The 17,042-nt window shown below is 42.6% G+C and overlaps 1 protein-coding gene across 1 annotated transcript; it reads left to right on the top strand.

Moving 5' to 3' along the window:
- Positions 1 to 295: 295 nt before the first annotated feature.
- Taf2 (TATA-box binding protein associated factor 2) lies at positions 296 to 4,405 on the top strand. The gene is made up of 6 exons (XM_017245081.3): positions 296 to 441; positions 503 to 557; positions 621 to 2,386; positions 2,440 to 2,852; positions 2,907 to 3,117; positions 3,181 to 4,405. The coding sequence occupies exons 1-6, from the start codon at positions 392 to 394 to the stop codon at positions 4,349 to 4,351; spliced, it is 3,666 nt and encodes a 1,221-aa protein (XP_017100570.2). The 5' UTR covers positions 296 to 391; the 3' UTR covers positions 4,352 to 4,405.
- The last annotated feature ends 12,637 nt before the right edge of the window (positions 4,406 to 17,042 follow it).

Here is a 17,042-nt window from a genome sequence, read left to right as displayed (position 1 = left end):
GGATCGATTCTCCACTAAACTGCTTTGGAACCTGGAAAATCTGATCAAAAATAATTTTTTCGATTAGATGTACAATTTTTTGAGGGAAATTAGGTATTTTTAAATTCTAAAATTTTCGTTACACGACTGGAGATTTTTTACCAGAACTTTTTTTTAATAATTGGTTTTTTATATATGTTAAAAAATAAACTCAAAGATCATACAGAGGGTTAAACATGAAATTCAGGGCTGAATAAACTGAATAGGGTTGCCAAATCAAGCAAAACTCCATTTTTGGTATTTTTTAGGACATTACTTCTAGGAGAAATAAAAAGAAGAAGAATTGATTGTTTTCTTTTATGATAACAAACGAAAACCTAAATAAAATTAATTAAAAGACGGGAAATTCACGATGGAAGCCCAACCTGAGGTGCCGGACCTACCACTGCGTCCATTCAAATTATAAGTATTACACCTATTTTCGTATTATCATAAAATAATGTCCCTCCTTTTCAAACAGTACGGCGCATCAGGTTGTTAGCCTCACCGGAATTAGTTTTGAGAGAAAAAGCATTATTGTAAGGACTAAACACAAATATACCTATTTGGAAGGCATTCCCATTACAATTTTTCATTTTTAGGGAGTGGTAGAGCTTACGATTGTGCCGAATAGTGAAGGCCTGCGACTCATCCGCTTGAATGCAAAGCAGCTTCGAATTTATACCGTCGTTCTCAATGATGTCTGCCAGGCGGAGTTCGTCTATTTCGATCCCTTCCAGGATATCTCGCACAAGGAACCGAAGAGCCGTTCGCTGGAGACCTACTCAAAGCAGCATCTTACTGCTGCCCAGCTCACCGACCCAGATGCAAATAATGGAGAACTTCTAATCATTGTGCCGCCCGAGGGTTATTCCATGATCCAGGAGGGTCAAGGCCTGCGTGTTCGCATCGAGTTCTCGCTGGAGACACCCAAAAGCGGTGTACACTTTGTGATTCCGCCATCGTCCATGGACGAGGAAACGCAGCAGAACTGTTCGCATATGTTTACGAATTGCTACGAAAACTCAACCAGATTGTGGTTTCCCTGCGTTGACAGCTTTGCAGATCCGTGTACGTGGCGCTTGGAGTTCACGGTGGACAAGAACCTGACTGCAGTTTCGTGTGGAGAGCTAGTGGAGGTTGTGATGACCCCCGATCTAAGAAAGAAAACGTTTCACTACACGGTCACCACTCCAGTTTGTGCTCCGAACATTGCCCTGGCTGTGGGGCCCTTCGAAATCTATGTAGATCCGCACATGCACGAGGTGACTCACTTTTGCCTCCCTGGAATGCTGCCGCTCCTGAAGAACACCGTCAGATATCTGCATGAAGCGTTTGAGTTCTTCGAGGAGACGCTCTCAACCCGTTATCCGTTCTCCTGCTACAAACAGGTGTTTGTAGATGAACTGGACACGGACATAAGTGCCTATGCCACCATGAGTATTGCTTCGGTGAATCTCCTGCACTCCATAGCCATCATAGACCAGACGTATGTATCTCGAACATTTATGTCGCGCGCCGTAGCGGAGCAGTTCTTTGGTTGCTTCATTACCTCCCATCACTGGTCGGACACCTGGCTGGCCAAGGGAATCGCCGAGTACCTTTGCGGGTTGTATTCCCGCAAGTGTTTCGGCAACAACGAGTACCGCGCATGGGTTCAGAGTGAATTGGCCCGGGTTGTGCGCTACGAGGAGCAGTACGGTGGAATAATCCTCGACTGCAGCCAGCCGCCAGCCCCCCTGCCTGTTTCGAGTACCAATCCAGCAGCAGCTGCTAGCAAGCAACAGGAGATCGTCCACTACTTTCCCATTAAAAGTTTGCACACCGTCTCTCCCAAATATGTGGAGGCCATGAGAAGGAAGGCGCACTTGGTCATCCGGATGTTGGAGCACCGCATCGGGCAGGAGCTTCTTATCCAGGTGTTCAATAAGCAATTGGCTTTAGCCACCAATGCGGCGTCCACAAAGATTGGTGCTGGTCTCTGGTCGCAGCTTTTGATATCCACGAACATATTCATAAAGGCAATTTTCACCGTAACTGGCAAGGACATGTCTGTGTTTATGGATCAGTGGGTGCGAACTGGCGGGCATGCCAAGTTCTCCCTCACATCGGTGTTCAACCGCAAGAGGAACACCATCGAACTGGAAATACGCCAGGACTTTGTCAATCAGCGGGGAGTGAGGAAGTACAATGGGCCGTTGCTGGTCCAGCTACAGGAGTTGGACGGTACCTTCAAGCACACCTTGCAAATTGAAAACACCCTGGTGAAGGCAGACATCACCTGCCATTCGAAGAGCAGGCGAAACAAAAAGAAAAAGATTCCCCTCTGCACAGGCGAGGAAGTGGACATGGATCTCTCGGCTATGGAGTAAGTTGTTCGATACTTTATTAGAACTTTTCATCATTTAACTTATTTTATAGCGATTCACCTGTACTTTGGATTCGCCTGGACCCTGAAATGATTCTGATGCGGGATCTCATTATTGAGCAGCCAGATTTTCAATGGCAGTACCAGCTCCGGCACGAAAAGGATGTAACGGCCCAATTCCAGGCCATACAGGCTCTGCAAAAGTATCCAACAAACGCCACTCGATTGGCCCTAACCGACACGATTGAGAGCGACCGGTGCTTTTACAAAGTGCGTTGCGAGGCGGCCCACAGCCTAACCAAAGTGGCCAACCAAATGGTGGCCTCGTGGAGCGGACCACCAGCTATGCTCAACATATTTAGGAAGTTTTTTGGCTCCTTTAGTGCTCCGCACATCATTAAGCTGAACAACTTTTCCAACTTTCAGCTTTATTTTCTGCAGAAGGCGATACCTGTGGCTATGGCAGGTGGGTTTCATGAATCCTACTCTAATTTCAAATACTAATCTTTTTTTTGTTTAGGCCTGCGCACCTCCCATGGCATCTGCCCGACGGAAGTAATGCGCTTTCTCTTTGATCTCTTCAAGTACAATGAGAACTCCCGAAACCACTACACAGATGCTTACTACAGAGCCGCCTTGGTGGAGGCACTAGGTGAAACGTTAACGCCTGTGGTTTCTGTGGCCATTCACGGCACGCAGATCACCACAGACAGTCTTTCCACAGATGCCAAGTATGATTATTCAATAGACAACCGAAAAGAGCTTCTGAACTATTAACCAACCCATTCTTTCAGGCTGGTGCTCGACGAAGTGACTCGCTTGCTGAACATGGAGAAGCATCTGCCCTCGTACAAGTACATGGTGTCTGTTTCCTGTTTAAAAGTCATTCGAAAACTGCAAAAGTTTGGACACTTGCCATCGCTTCCACATATTTATCGCAGCTATGCGGCGTATGGAATTTTTCTGGATCTGCGAATCGCTGCCATGGAGTGTCTAGTGGATTTCGTCAAAGTAGATGGCCGAAGCGAGGATCTGGAGCATTTAATCACACTGCTGGAAACCGATCCCGACCCAGCGGCCCGGCATGCACTAGCTCAACTCCTGATCGACAATCCGCCGTTCACTCGTGATTCTCGCAGTCGCTTGGACAAGCCCGACCTGGTCGATCGCCTTTGGTTGAGCATCAACACGTTGGCGTACGACACCAAGCTGCGTTGCGACATCGTGGATTTGTATTATGCATTGTATGGAAGCAAGCGTCCCAACTGCCTGCAGGCCAACGAAAATCAGAGTTTCTACAAGGACCTGATGAAGGACAATAGCAGCGGCGCTGGTACTAGTAGCACACCCAGCTTCAAAAAGAATAGCAGTGATCCGAAGGCCACCGTAACGTCTGCATCCGACGGGATTAGCATGGAAAGCGAGCCACATAAACCAGCCATGGTCACCATCAAGCGAACGGCCACCGAGGCATTCGAAGTCGGTGATGAGATTATCAAACTGGAACGCAGCGAGGAGATCACAGTCCTCGATGAACCGATGGATGTTGAAGCCTTCGACAGCGAGACTAAGCTGAATGTGCTCCCAGCAGGCGACGGTGGACCAGAGGGTCACCAGCAAATTAAGAAGACGAAGACGGAAATATTTGCCGAGGATGACAACGCATCCATGGCCATGGATGTGACCGAGTCCACGAGATACGAAAGCAGCTACGAGGATGGCAAGTTCAAGCCAGGCGATGGCTCCATTAAAAAGAAAAAGAAGAAGGACAAAAAGAAGCACAAGCACAAACATAAGCACAAGCACAACAAGGACAAGGATCGTGAGAAGGGAGAGCGCAAAGACAAGGATAAGCGCGATCCACAGATTTCCCGCCTCCAAGCTCGGGAGGCAGCCACTCCCGATACACTGAGCTCGGCGGACAGTAGCAACAGCAATAGCAATCCCCCCATTGGCCTTCCCTAAGCTCCAAAGTATATGTAATTAAATTTGTGTCGAATTTTCTGATCCTATTAAAAATTGTGGATCGATTCTGAATCAATCTGCATAATAACCTTACCATTTTTTAAATTTTTTGTCTGAGGGATTCCCTGAAAAATGTATGGGGAAGCTATATCTTGGCCAATACTCATCCGATTCTCAAATGGGATACCTTTAACGATTTGTGGAGCGATTCTGCATTAATCTGCAGCAAAATCTGGAAGCAAAATATTTTTTCGATTTTTTGTTGATTTTTCTGGGGTGTCCCCTTCAAAAACTGAGAAAATGCATGGAAGGCCCATATGAGCCACTGTGGAAGCTATATCTTGCCCAATACTCATCCGATTCTCAAATGGGATACCTTTAACGATTTGTGGAGCGATTCTGCATTAATCTGCAGCAAAAACTGAGAAAATGCATGGAAGGCCCATATGAGCCACTGTGGAAGCTATATCTTGCCCAATACTCATCCGATTCTCAAATGGGATACCTTTAACGATTTGTGGAGCGATTCTGCATTAATCTGCATCAAAATCTGGAAGCAAAATATTTTTTCGATTTTTTGTTGATTTTTCTGGGGTGTCCCCTTCAAAAACTGAGAAAATGCATGGAAGGCCAATATGAGCCACTGGGGAAGCTATATCTTGGCCAATACTCATCCGATTCCCAAATGGAATACCTTTAACGATTTGTGGAGCGATTCTGCATTAATCTGCATCAAAATCTGGAAGCAAAATATTTTTTCGATTTTTTGTTGATTTTTCTGGGGTGTCCCCTTCAAAAACTGTGAAAATGCAGGTTAGGCCAATATGAGCCACTGGGGAAGCTATATCTTGCCCAATACTCATCCGATTCTCAATTGGGATACCTTTAACAATTTGTGGAGCGATTCTGCCTTAATCTGCATCAAAATCTGGAAGCAAAATATTTTTTCGATTTTTTGTTGATTTTTCTGGGGTGTCCCCTTCAAAAACTGTGAAAATGCAGGTTAGGCCAATATGAGCCACTGGGGAAGCTATATCTTGGCCAATACTCATCCGATTCCCAAATGGAATACCTTTAACGATTTGTGGAGCGATTCTGCATTAATCTGCATCAAAATCTGGAAGCAAAATATTTTTTCGATTTTTTGTTGATTTTTCTGGGGTGTCCCCTTCAAAAACTGTGAAAATGCAGGTTAGGCCAATATGAGCCACTGGGGAAGCTATATCTTGCCCAATACTCATCCGATTCTCAATTGGGATACCTTTAACAATTTGTGGAGCGATTCTGCATTAATCTGCATCAAAATCTGGAAGCAAAATATTTTTTCGATTTTTTGTTGATTTTTCTGGGGTGTCCCCTTCAAAAACTGAGAAAATGCATGGAAGGCCAATATGAGCCACTGTGGAAGCTATATCTTGCCCAATACTCATCCGATTCTCAAATGGGATACCTTTAACGATTTGTGGAGCGATTCTGCATTAATCTGCATCAAAATCTGGAAGCAAAATATTTTTTCGATTTTTTGTTGATTTTTCTGGGGTGTCCCCTTCAAAAACTGAGAAAATGCATGGAAGGCCCATATGAGCCACTGTGGAAGCTATATCTTGCCCAATACTCATCCGATTCTCAAATGGGATACCTTTCACGATTTGTGGAGCGATTCTGCATTAATCTGCATCAAAATCTGGAAGCAAAATATTTTTTCGATTTTTTGTTGATTTTTCTGGGGTGTCCCCTTCAAAAACTGTGAAAATGCAGGTTAGGCCAATATGAGCCACTGGGGAAGCTATATCTTGGCCAATACTCATCCGATTCCCAAATGGAATACCTTTAACGATTTGTGGAGCGATTCTGCATTAATCTGCATCAAAATCTGGAAGCAAAATATTTTTTCGATTTTTTGTTGATTTTTCTGGGGTGTCCCCTTCAAAAACTGAGAAAATGCATGGAAGGCCCATATGAGCCACTGTGGAATCTATATCTTGCCCAATACTCATCCGATTCTCAAATGGGATACCTTTAACGATTTGTGGAGCAATTCTGCATTAATCTGCATTAAAATCTGGAAGCAAAATATTTTTTCGATTTTTTGTTGATTTTTCTGGGGTGTCCCCTTCAAAAACTGAGAAAATGCATGGAAGGCCAATATGAGCCACTGGGGAAGCTATATCTTGGCCAATACTCATCCGATTCCCAAATGGAATACCTTTAACGATTTGTGGAGCGATTCTGCATTAATCTGCATCAAAATCTGGAAGCAAAATATTTTTTCGATTTTTTGTTGATTTTTCTGGGGTGTCCCCTTCAAAAACTGAGAAAATGCATGGAAGGCCAATATGAGCCACTGTGGAAGCTATATCTTGCCCAATACTCATCCGATTCTCAAATGGGATACCTTTAACGATTTGTGGAGCGATTCTGCATTAATCTGCATCAAAATCTGGAAGCAAAATATATTTTCGATTTTTTGTTGATTTTTCTGGGGGTGTCCCCTTCAAAAACTGTGAAAATGCATGGAAGGCCTATATCAGCCACTGGAAAAGCTATATCTTGGCCAATACGTATCCGATTCTCAAATGGCTCACCTTTAACGATTTGTGGAGCGATTCTGCATTAATCTGCATCAAAATCTGGAAGCAAAATATTTTTTCGATTTTTTGTTGATTTTTCTGGGGTGTCCCCTTCAAAAACTGAGAAAATGCATGGAAGGCCAATATGAGCCACTGTGGAAGCTATATCTTGCCCAATACTCATCCGATTCTCAAATGGGATACCTTTAACGATTTGTGGAGCGATTCTGCATTAATCTGCAGCAAAAACTGAGAAAATGCATGGAAGGCCCATATGAGCCACTGTGGAAGCTATATCTTGCCCAATACTCATCCGATTCTCAAATGGGATACCTTTAACGATTTGTGGAGCGATTCTGCATTAATCTGCATCAAAATCTGGAAGCAAAATATTTTTTCGATTTTTTGTTGATTTTTCTGGGGTGTCCCCTTCAAAAACTGAGAAAATGCATGGAAGGCCAATATGAGCCACTGGGGAAGCTATATCTTGGCCAATACTCATCCGATTCCCAAATGGAATACCTTTAACGATTTGTGGAGCGATTCTGCATTAATCTGCATCAAAATCTGGAAGCAAAATATTTTTTCGATTTTTTGTTGATTTTTCTGGGGTGTCCCCTTCAAAAACTGTGAAAATGCAGGTTAGGCCAATATGAGCCACTGGGGAAGCTATATCTTGCCCAATACTCATCCGATTCTCAATTGGGATACCTTTAACAATTTGTGGAGCGATTCTGCCTTAATCTGCATCAAAATCTGGAAGCAAAATATTTTTTCGATTTTTTGTTGATTTTTCTGGGGTGTCCCCTTCAAAAACTGTGAAAATGCAGGTTAGGCCAATATGAGCCACTGGGGAAGCTATATCTTGGCCAATACTCATCCGATTCCCAAATGGAATACCTTTAACGATTTGTGGAGCGATTCTGCATTAATCTGCATCAAAATCTGGAAGCAAAATATTTTTTCGATTTTTTGTTGATTTTTCTGGGGTGTCCCCTTCAAAAACTGTGAAAATGCAGGTTAGGCCAATATGAGCCACTGGGGAAGCTATATCTTGCCCAATACTCATCCGATTCTCAATTGGGATACCTTTAACAATTTGTGGAGCGATTCTGCATTAATCTGCATCAAAATCTGGAAGCAAAATATTTTTTCGATTTTTTGTTGATTTTTCTGGGGTGTCCCCTTCAAAAACTGAGAAAATGCATGGAAGGCCAATATGAGCCACTGTGGAAGCTATATCTTGCCCAATACTCATCCGATTCTCAAATGGGATACCTTTAACGATTTGTGGAGCGATTCTGCATTAATCTGCATCAAAATCTGGAAGCAAAATATTTTTTCGATTTTTTGTTGATTTTTCTGGGGTGTCCCCTTCAAAAACTGAGAAAATGCATGGAAGGCCCATATGAGCCACTGTGGAAGCTATATCTTGCCCAATACTCATCCGATTCTCAAATGGGATACCTTTCACGATTTGTGGAGCGATTCTGCATTAATCTGCATCAAAATCTGGAAGCAAAATATTTTTTCGATTTTTTGTTGATTTTTCTGGGGTGTCCCCTTCAAAAACTGTGAAAATGCAGGTTAGGCCAATATGAGCCACTGGGGAAGCTATATCTTGGCCAATACTCATCCGATTCCCAAATGGAATACCTTTAACGATTTGTGGAGCGATTCTGCATTAATCTGCATCAAAATCTGGAAGCAAAATATTTTTTCGATTTTTTGTTGATTTTTCTGGGGTGTCCCCTTCAAAAACTGAGAAAATGCATGGAAGGCCCATATGAGCCACTGTGGAATCTATATCTTGCCCAATACTCATCCGATTCTCAAATGGGATACCTTTAACGATTTGTGGAGCAATTCTGCATTAATCTGCATTAAAATCTGGAAGCAAAATATTTTTTCGATTTTTTGTTGATTTTTCTGGGGTGTCCCCTTCAAAAACTGAGAAAATGCATGGAAGGCCAATATGAGCCACTGGGGAAGCTATATCTTGGCCAATACTCATCCGATTCCCAAATGGAATACCTTTAACGATTTGTGGAGCGATTCTGCATTAATCTGCATCAAAATCTGGAAGCAAAATATTTTTTCGATTTTTTGTTGATTTTTCTGGGGTGTCCCCTTCAAAAACTGAGAAAATGCATGGAAGGCCAATATGAGCCACTGTGGAAGCTATATCTTGCCCAATACTCATCCGATTCTCAAATGGGATACCTTTAACGATTTGTGGAGCGATTCTGCATTAATCTGCAGCAAAATCTGGAAGCAAAATATTTTTTCGATTTTTTGTTGATTTTTCTGGGGTGTCCCCTTCAAAAACTGAGAAAATGCATGGAAGGCCCATATGAGCCACTGTGGAAGCTATATCTTGCCCAATACTCATCCGATTCTCAAATGGGATACCTTTAACGATTTGTGGAGCGATTCTGCATTAATCTGCATCAAAATCTGGAAGCAAAATATTTTTTCGATTTTTTGTTGATTTTTCTGGGGTGTCCCCTTCAAAAACTGAGAAAATGCATGGAAGGCCAATATGAGCCACTGGGGAAGCTATATCTTGGCCAATACTCATCCGATTTCCAAATGGAATACCTTTAACGATTTGTGGAGCGATTCTGCATTAATCTGCATCAAAATCTGGAAGCAAAATATTTTTTCGATTTTTTGTTGATTTTTCTGGGGTGTCCCCTTCAAAAACTGTGAAAATGCAGGTTAGGCCAATATGAGCCACTGGGGAAGCTATATCTTGCCCAATACTCATCCGATTCTCAATTGGGATACCTTTAACAATTTGTGGAGCGATTCTGCCTTAATCTGCATCAAAATCTGGAAGCAAAATATTTTTTCGATTTTTTGTTGATTTTTCTGGGGTGTCCCCTTCAAAAACTGTGAAAATGCAGGTTAGGCCAATATGAGCCACTGGGGAAGCTGTATCTTGCCCAATACTCATCCGATTCTCAATTGGGATACCTTTAACAATTTGTGGAGCGATTCTGCATTAATCTGCATCAAAATCTGGAAGCAAAATATTTTTTCGATTTTTTGTTGATTTTTCTGGGGTGTCCCCTTCAAAAACTGAGAAAATGCATGGAAGGCCAATATGAGCCACTGTGGAAGCTATATCTTGCCCAATACTCATCCGATTCTCAAATGGGATACCTTTAACGATTTGTGGAGCGATTCTGCATTAATCTGCATCAAAATCTGGAAGCAAAATATTTTTTCGATTTTTTGTTGATTTTTCTGGGGTGTCCCCTTCAAAAACTGAGAAAATGCATGGAAGGCCCATATGAGCCACTGTGGAAGCTATATCTTGCCCAATACTCATCCGATTCTCAAATGGGATACCTTTAACGATTTGTGGAGCGATTCTGCATTAATCTGCATCAAAATCTGGAAGCAAAATATTTTTTCGATTTTTTGTTGATTTTTCTGGGGTGTCCCCTTCAAAAACTGTGAAAATGCAGGTTAGGCCAATATGAGCCACTGGGGAAGCTATATCTTGGCCAATACTCATCCGATTCCCAAATGGAATACCTTTAACGATTTGTGGAGCGATTCTGCATTAATCTGCATCAAAATCTGGAAGCAAAATATTTTTTCGATTTTTTGTTGATTTTTCTGGGGTGTCCCCTTCAAAAACTGAGAAAATGCATGGAAGGCCCATATGAGCCACTGTGGAATCTATATCTTGCCCAATACTCATCCGATTCTCAAATGGGATACCTTTAACGATTTGTGGAGCAATTCTGCATTAATCTGCATTAAAATCTGGAAGCAAAATATTTTTTCGATTTTTTGTTGATTTTTCTGGGGTGTCCCCTTCAAAAACTGAGAAAATGCATGGAAGGCCAATATGAGCCAGTGGGGAAGCTATATCTTGGCCAATACTCATCCGATTCCCAATTGGGATACCTTTAACAATTTGTGGAGCGATTCTGCCTTAATCTGCATCAAAATCTGGAAGCAAAATATTTTTTCGATTTTTTGTTGATTTTTCTGGGGTGTCCCCTTCAAAAACTGTGAAAATGCAGGTTAGGCCAATATGAGCCACTGGGGAAGCTGTATCTTGCCCAATACTCATCCGATTCTCAATTGGGATACCTTTAACAATTTGTGGAGCGATTCTGCATTAATCTGCATCAAAATCTGGAAGCAAAATATTTTTTCGATTTTTTGTTGATTTTTCTGGGGTGTCCCCTTCAAAAACTGTGAAAATGCAGGTTAGGCCAATATGAGCCACTGGGGAAGCTATATCTTGCCCAATACTCATCCGATTCTCAATTGGGATACCTTTAACAATTTGTGGAGCGATTCTGCCTTAATCTGCATCAAAATCTGGAAGCAAAATATTTTTTCGATTTTTTGTTGATTTTTCTGGGGTGTCCCCTTCAAAAACTGTGAAAATGCAGGTTAGGCCAATATGAGCCACTGGGGAAGCTGTATCTTGCCCAATACTCATCCGATTCTCAATTGGGATACCTTTAACAATTTGTGGAGCGATTCTGCATTAATCTGCATCAAAATCTGGAAGCAAAATATTTTTTCGATTTTTTGTTGATTTTTCTGGGGTGCCCCCTTCAAAAACTGAGAAAATGCATGGAAGGCCAATATGAGCCACTGTGGAAGCTATATCTTGCCCAATACTCATCCGATTCTCAAATGGGATACCTTTAACGATTTGTGGAGCGATTCTGCATTAATCTGCATCAAAATCTGGAAGCAAAATATTTTTTCGATTTTTTGTTGATTTTTCTGGGGTGTCCCCTCCAAAAACTGAGAAAATGCATGGAAGGCCCATATGAGCCACTGTGGAAGCTATATCTTGCCCAATACTCATCCGATTCTCAAATGGGATACCTTTAACGATTTGTGGAGCGATTCTGCATTAATCTGCATCAAAATCTGGAAGCAAAATATTTTTTCGATTTTTTGTTGATTTTTCTGGGGTGTCCCCTTCAAAAACTGTGAAAATGCAGGTTAGGCCAATATGAGCCACTGGGGAAGCTATATCTTGGCCAATACTCATCCGATTCCCAAATGGAATACCTTTAACGATTTGTGGAGCGATTCTGCATTAATCTGCATCAAAATCTGGAAGCAAAATATTTTTTCGATTTTTTGTTGATTTTTCTGGGGTGTCCCCTTCAAAAACTGTGAAAATGCAGGTTAGGCCAATATGAGCCACTGGGGAAGCTATATCTTGGCCAATACTCATCCGATTCTCAAATGGGATACCTTTAACGATTTGTGGAGCAATTCTGCATTAATCTGCATTAAAATCTGGAAGCAAAATATTTTTTCGATTTTTTGTTGATTTTTCTGGGGTGTCCCCTTCAAAAACTGAGAAAATGCATGGAAGGCCAATATGAGCCAGTGGGGAAGCTATATCTTGGCCAATACTCATCCGATTCCCAATTGGGATACCTTTAACGATTTGTGGAGCAATTCTGCATTAATCTGCATTAAAATCTGGAAGCAAAATATTTTTTCGATTTTTTGTTGATTTTTCTGGGGTGTCCCCTTCAAAAACTGAGAAAATGCATGGAAGGCCAATATGAGCCACTGGGGAAGCTATATCTTGGCCAATACTCATCCGATTCCCAAATGGAATACCTTTAACGATTTGTGGAGCGATTCTGCATTAATCTGCATCAAAATCTGGAAGCAAAATATTTTTTCGATTTTTTGTTGATTTTTCTGGGGTGTCCCCTTCAAAAACTGTGAAAATGCAGGTTAGGCCAATATGAGCCACTGGGGAAGCTATATCTTGCCCAATACTCATCCGATTCTCAATTGGGATACCTTTAACAATTTGTGGAGCGATTCTGCATTAATCTGCATCAAAATCTGGAAGCAAAATATTTTTTCGATTTTTTGTTGATTTTTCTGGGGTGTCCCCTTCAAAAACTGTGAAAATGCAGGTTAGGCCAATATGAGCCACTGTGAAAGCTATATCTTGGCCCATACTTATCGGATTCTCAAATTGGATACCTTTAACGATTTGTGGAGCGATTTTGCATTAATCTGCATCAAAATCTGGAAGCAAAATATTTTTTCGATTTTTTGTTGATTTTTCTGGGGTGTCCCCTTCAAAAACTGTATGGAAGGCCCATATGGCCCAAAGTGATGGCTGTATATTGGCCAATTTTCATCCGATTCTTGAGCCGAATACTTTAAACAATTTGTGAATCGATTCTCAATAAAACTGCGTTAAAATCTAGAAATAAAATATTTGATTTCAAATTTTGTTAAGTGTCCTGGGAATGCTGTATATTTTTTTAGCGCCACAACGGTCACGTTTCAATGTAGTGTAGAAATGTTTGTAATGTAGAATGTATATAAGTAAAAAAACTAGTGTAAAAAAGAATATTTTTAAAAAACATTAAAAAAAGAGCCAGGAGTGTTAGAGCTTTAAAATAGAAACCTCTTATTAGAGTAAGAAAGTGCTGACTTTTTTTATTTAAAGGGTGGGCAAGGTCCGATTTCTAGCCGTTTTGGTGTGTCTGGGTCCTAAGGAGAACATAGTCTTGCCCAAGAGGACCACCATAATCTAGGATCTTGGCCAGAAGGAATGTAGTCTAGAATCTTAGCCAGAAGAAACAGTACAATATAGAAGACTAGCTAGGAAACGCTGCCTAATTGAGATGATTACATCGCTGATAACCAAGATTTCCGCATCCTTTTGGTAAGAAACTCTTAATATCCTTTTTCTGCCATGGAACTCCTTGCTAGTTCATTAAACCTTCTGTTTGGTGCTGTGTCCCTCTAATGATCCTTTTTGAACTTTTTTTTGGCCAAGTTCAATGCCTCTTCTCGGCTGCTATCTCTATCGACTAATTATGCGTTCCCCAGAATGCCGGGCAAACGACCCCAGAAGCCGTTCTGGCCAAAGGCTGACATCAAATTAAACAACGAAAAGTGACAGGAGTGCAACTGTGAAAGTGCAGCAAACGGCAAACAAGGACTACAAACAAAAGCCACCGACGAACATTGAACTCTAACTTTGGGAAATTATTGTGACAAGCACACGATTTCCACCTGTGGCTATGCACCTCTCGCTCGTGCCCCATGCCTCATGCCTCATGCCTCATGCCCCATGCCTCGTAACTCGTAACTGTTCTTTGCCAAAATGCAGTTATGCTCGCAGGTTGGTAGTTGGACTGGCCCGGACTGGAGTGGACTTTTTGCAACCCTTGGCCGTGTTTATAACTCTGCAGATCGCATAGACAAAAGGTCGTTGTCGCTGCCATCACATCTCAGAGGGGGAACCCAAAGGATTCCGTTCGCTCGGTTAAGTTCAACAAACTGTTTTATCAAAAAACTGTTGCACTTTCAAATAAACTAAGCTAATGTGCCGCAGGACCAAAAGGACTAAGTGGAAACAACCACAAGCTGATGAAAAATCCTTGGTAACACGAAATGATCTTTTTATGACAATAATATATACTCTTTTTTTCAAAAACGTGGGAATTACTTAAAGAAGATTTATATAGAAGACCATTAGATCTCAGATATTAAGTTTAATTCTTTATTTTTAAAACAATCTTCATAGCCAATGTAGCCTTTGGCAAGGTATCTTTAAAGCCGCTGAGCCAAGGGTCCTGGATGCAAGGCATGTGGCTTGCGCCACAAACGAGCCCAAGCACCAGGATTGCCGAGAAGACCCCAAAGGCACCGACCAATCAAGCTTCGGACCCTCGTGCCGCAGCTCCTCGGGGCCCTTGCCGCTTGGCTCGTGTCATCTGTTGAATTATAAAATATGGCAAGGAATTAATTTGGCCAGCCCCTGTAGCCCGGCAGAATCTGGCACAGCAGCAGCCGAAAAAGAGGGAGGAGCAGGACCAGTGGAGCGGCAGGATAACGATCCGAACCGATCCGAATCATCTACCGCTATCTGCCGAGCACCTGTCGTCCAATGCACCAATTCGAATACAAATTCGAATCTGGACTCGAATCCCGGTCCCAGTCCCAGTTCCAGCCTCAGTCTCGAAAACCAAAACGAAAGGTGCGCTTAAATTCTTATAATGACTTGACTCGCTCGCGTCTTCAACCTGCTGATCCCTGCCCCTGCCACCAGGAACGTGCAACCTGCCCCTAATGTTGTATCTTTGGCCGCAATTTGTTGCCCATTGTGTGCCTGCCTCCGTCTACTTCTTCTGCATCAAAATCTGTCTATAATCTGTATTTCTTTTTTTCTGGTCTGGTTTTGGGCTGATACGCAGTCGAGGCTAAAAACACCTTGTGATCTTTTTACTTTTTTGTGTCTCCTTCAAGGGTCTGTGGACGTCAGGGTCCTGCCGTCCCGGCGTCTTGCCCTGCCCCTTGACTTTGCACCTTTCCTGACAAAATCCGTACAAAATTTCGTGTTTAGATTTTGTCATTTTAATTGCGGAGGATTGGCTTTTGTTTGGGTCGCCTCTTGCCTTTGTTTTGTTTTGACCGTTGCCTTCGCTAAGCTCTCCGGATTGGACAGAGTAGTCTCTTTTTCTTCGGGCTTGCCAATTAAGCTGTTGGAATAGATTTCACAATTCTTCCCGGCCTTCTGGCCGAGGGTTGATTTGCATATCTGACTTGGATTTGTCACTGCATTGCCTTTGCCCTCTGCACTCAAATCGAAACAGCTTAAGATTTTCCAAGGGGGTGATGAAGACTAATCTACAACTTGCAGACTAGTCGTTGACATGGCATTCTCATGGCTTCCGATTTGGCCAGCGAACTTGGCCAAACTAACTAACGATGTCTTAGCCACTGAGTCACTAATGAAGCCTGGAACCAATCAAAATATGACTTCTGTAGAGACTCTTGAATGGTCTTCACCTCCCGAAAGGACATTTAATATTTTTATTGCAGCATATGCAGTCGTCACCTGTCCCTTAATGTCTATTAAGAATACCCCTTGAAACCATCGGAGACTCAGTTATATCGATATTACAAGATCGCCAGGTGACAATGCTCAATCAAACAAAAGCAAAGCAATCATAACTTATCAGCTCGAGCCTAAAAAAAAAATAGGAGGGGAAAAGGGACATCGGCTTGGCAATGGATGTGCAAGTGGTAGCCGAGGGCAGCTTGTTGAAATTGGGTCACTTTTGGCCAGGCAGTGGCAACAAAAGATCTTGTAATATCGATCGAGCGTGACAGGTGCAGTGGTGCATTTGCGATTGTTGTTGCTGCACCTTCGCCTCTGGATTTTGAGCGACAGCTTGTGGCCCAAAAGGCAGTGGCTGCGACTCCCCTGAGGGCCTAGATTAGATGCAGATCGAGATCCAGATATCTCTTCTCGTATCGGACGTATTTTTGCGGTCTGACCCGGTCGGAGGGGAGAGATTTTTACGACTGTTGCATCTTTTGGCTTCTGCCGTTGTTGCAATTGCTAGTGTTGCTGTTGCTGTTACTGTTGCTGTTGCTGGTGTCGTGTGGCCCATGTCAACTGGTTGCAGGTCGCCGATGTAATTTGCCTCTTGGCATATGGCTTTTGCCGCAAACCGGCTTTGAGCACGCGTCTTGTCTCGTCCTGGCTCAATAATTGCGCGACAGGTTCCAGGATTCCACCAGCAGCAGCAGCAACAGCAACAGTACCATCAGCAACAGCAGGTGCTCAATGCGGCTAAAGGGAATCGGGAATCAGCGCCAGGCTGCTTACAACGAAAGGACATAAACATAAATGAGCCGATGTAATATTGAGCCGCTGCTGCTGCTGCTGCTCCTTTTTCTTGAGCCTCTTCCTCGTCCTTGCCGCATCCCTTTTTGTCTGCCATCTCCCTCTATCTGTGCGTTACAGGTGCCTTTTCGAAGGCATCCCCTCCGCATTTTAATTGTGAGCCCAGTTCGCTTCACCTGCAACACACAGCAACTGACCTAAGACATCTTTTTTGCTCTTGCTCTTGGCCCGGCTCTTCACCTTTTTCTTCTTATATGTTGTTGTTGTTGTTTTTTTTTTTAGCCACAACTATTATTTTTATTAATAGCCAAAGTCAAAAGTCACCTGCTTGGCACCAAAAAGAACTCGAACTAAGGGTAGCCGGAAAACGGAACCGAGGGGCAAAAGGATACAGCATGTTGCGGGTTTTGGGCCACATTTTCTTCTGACCATTTCTAAGATCAATTTC

This window comes from Drosophila bipectinata, chromosome 3L, assembly GCF_030179905.1.
Source record: "Drosophila bipectinata strain 14024-0381.07 chromosome 3L, DbipHiC1v2, whole genome shotgun sequence".
NCBI lineage: Eukaryota > Metazoa > Arthropoda > Insecta > Diptera > Drosophilidae > Drosophila > Drosophila bipectinata.
Note: the sequence above shows the minus strand (reverse complement) of the source record. Positions and strands in the feature narration are given on the sequence as shown.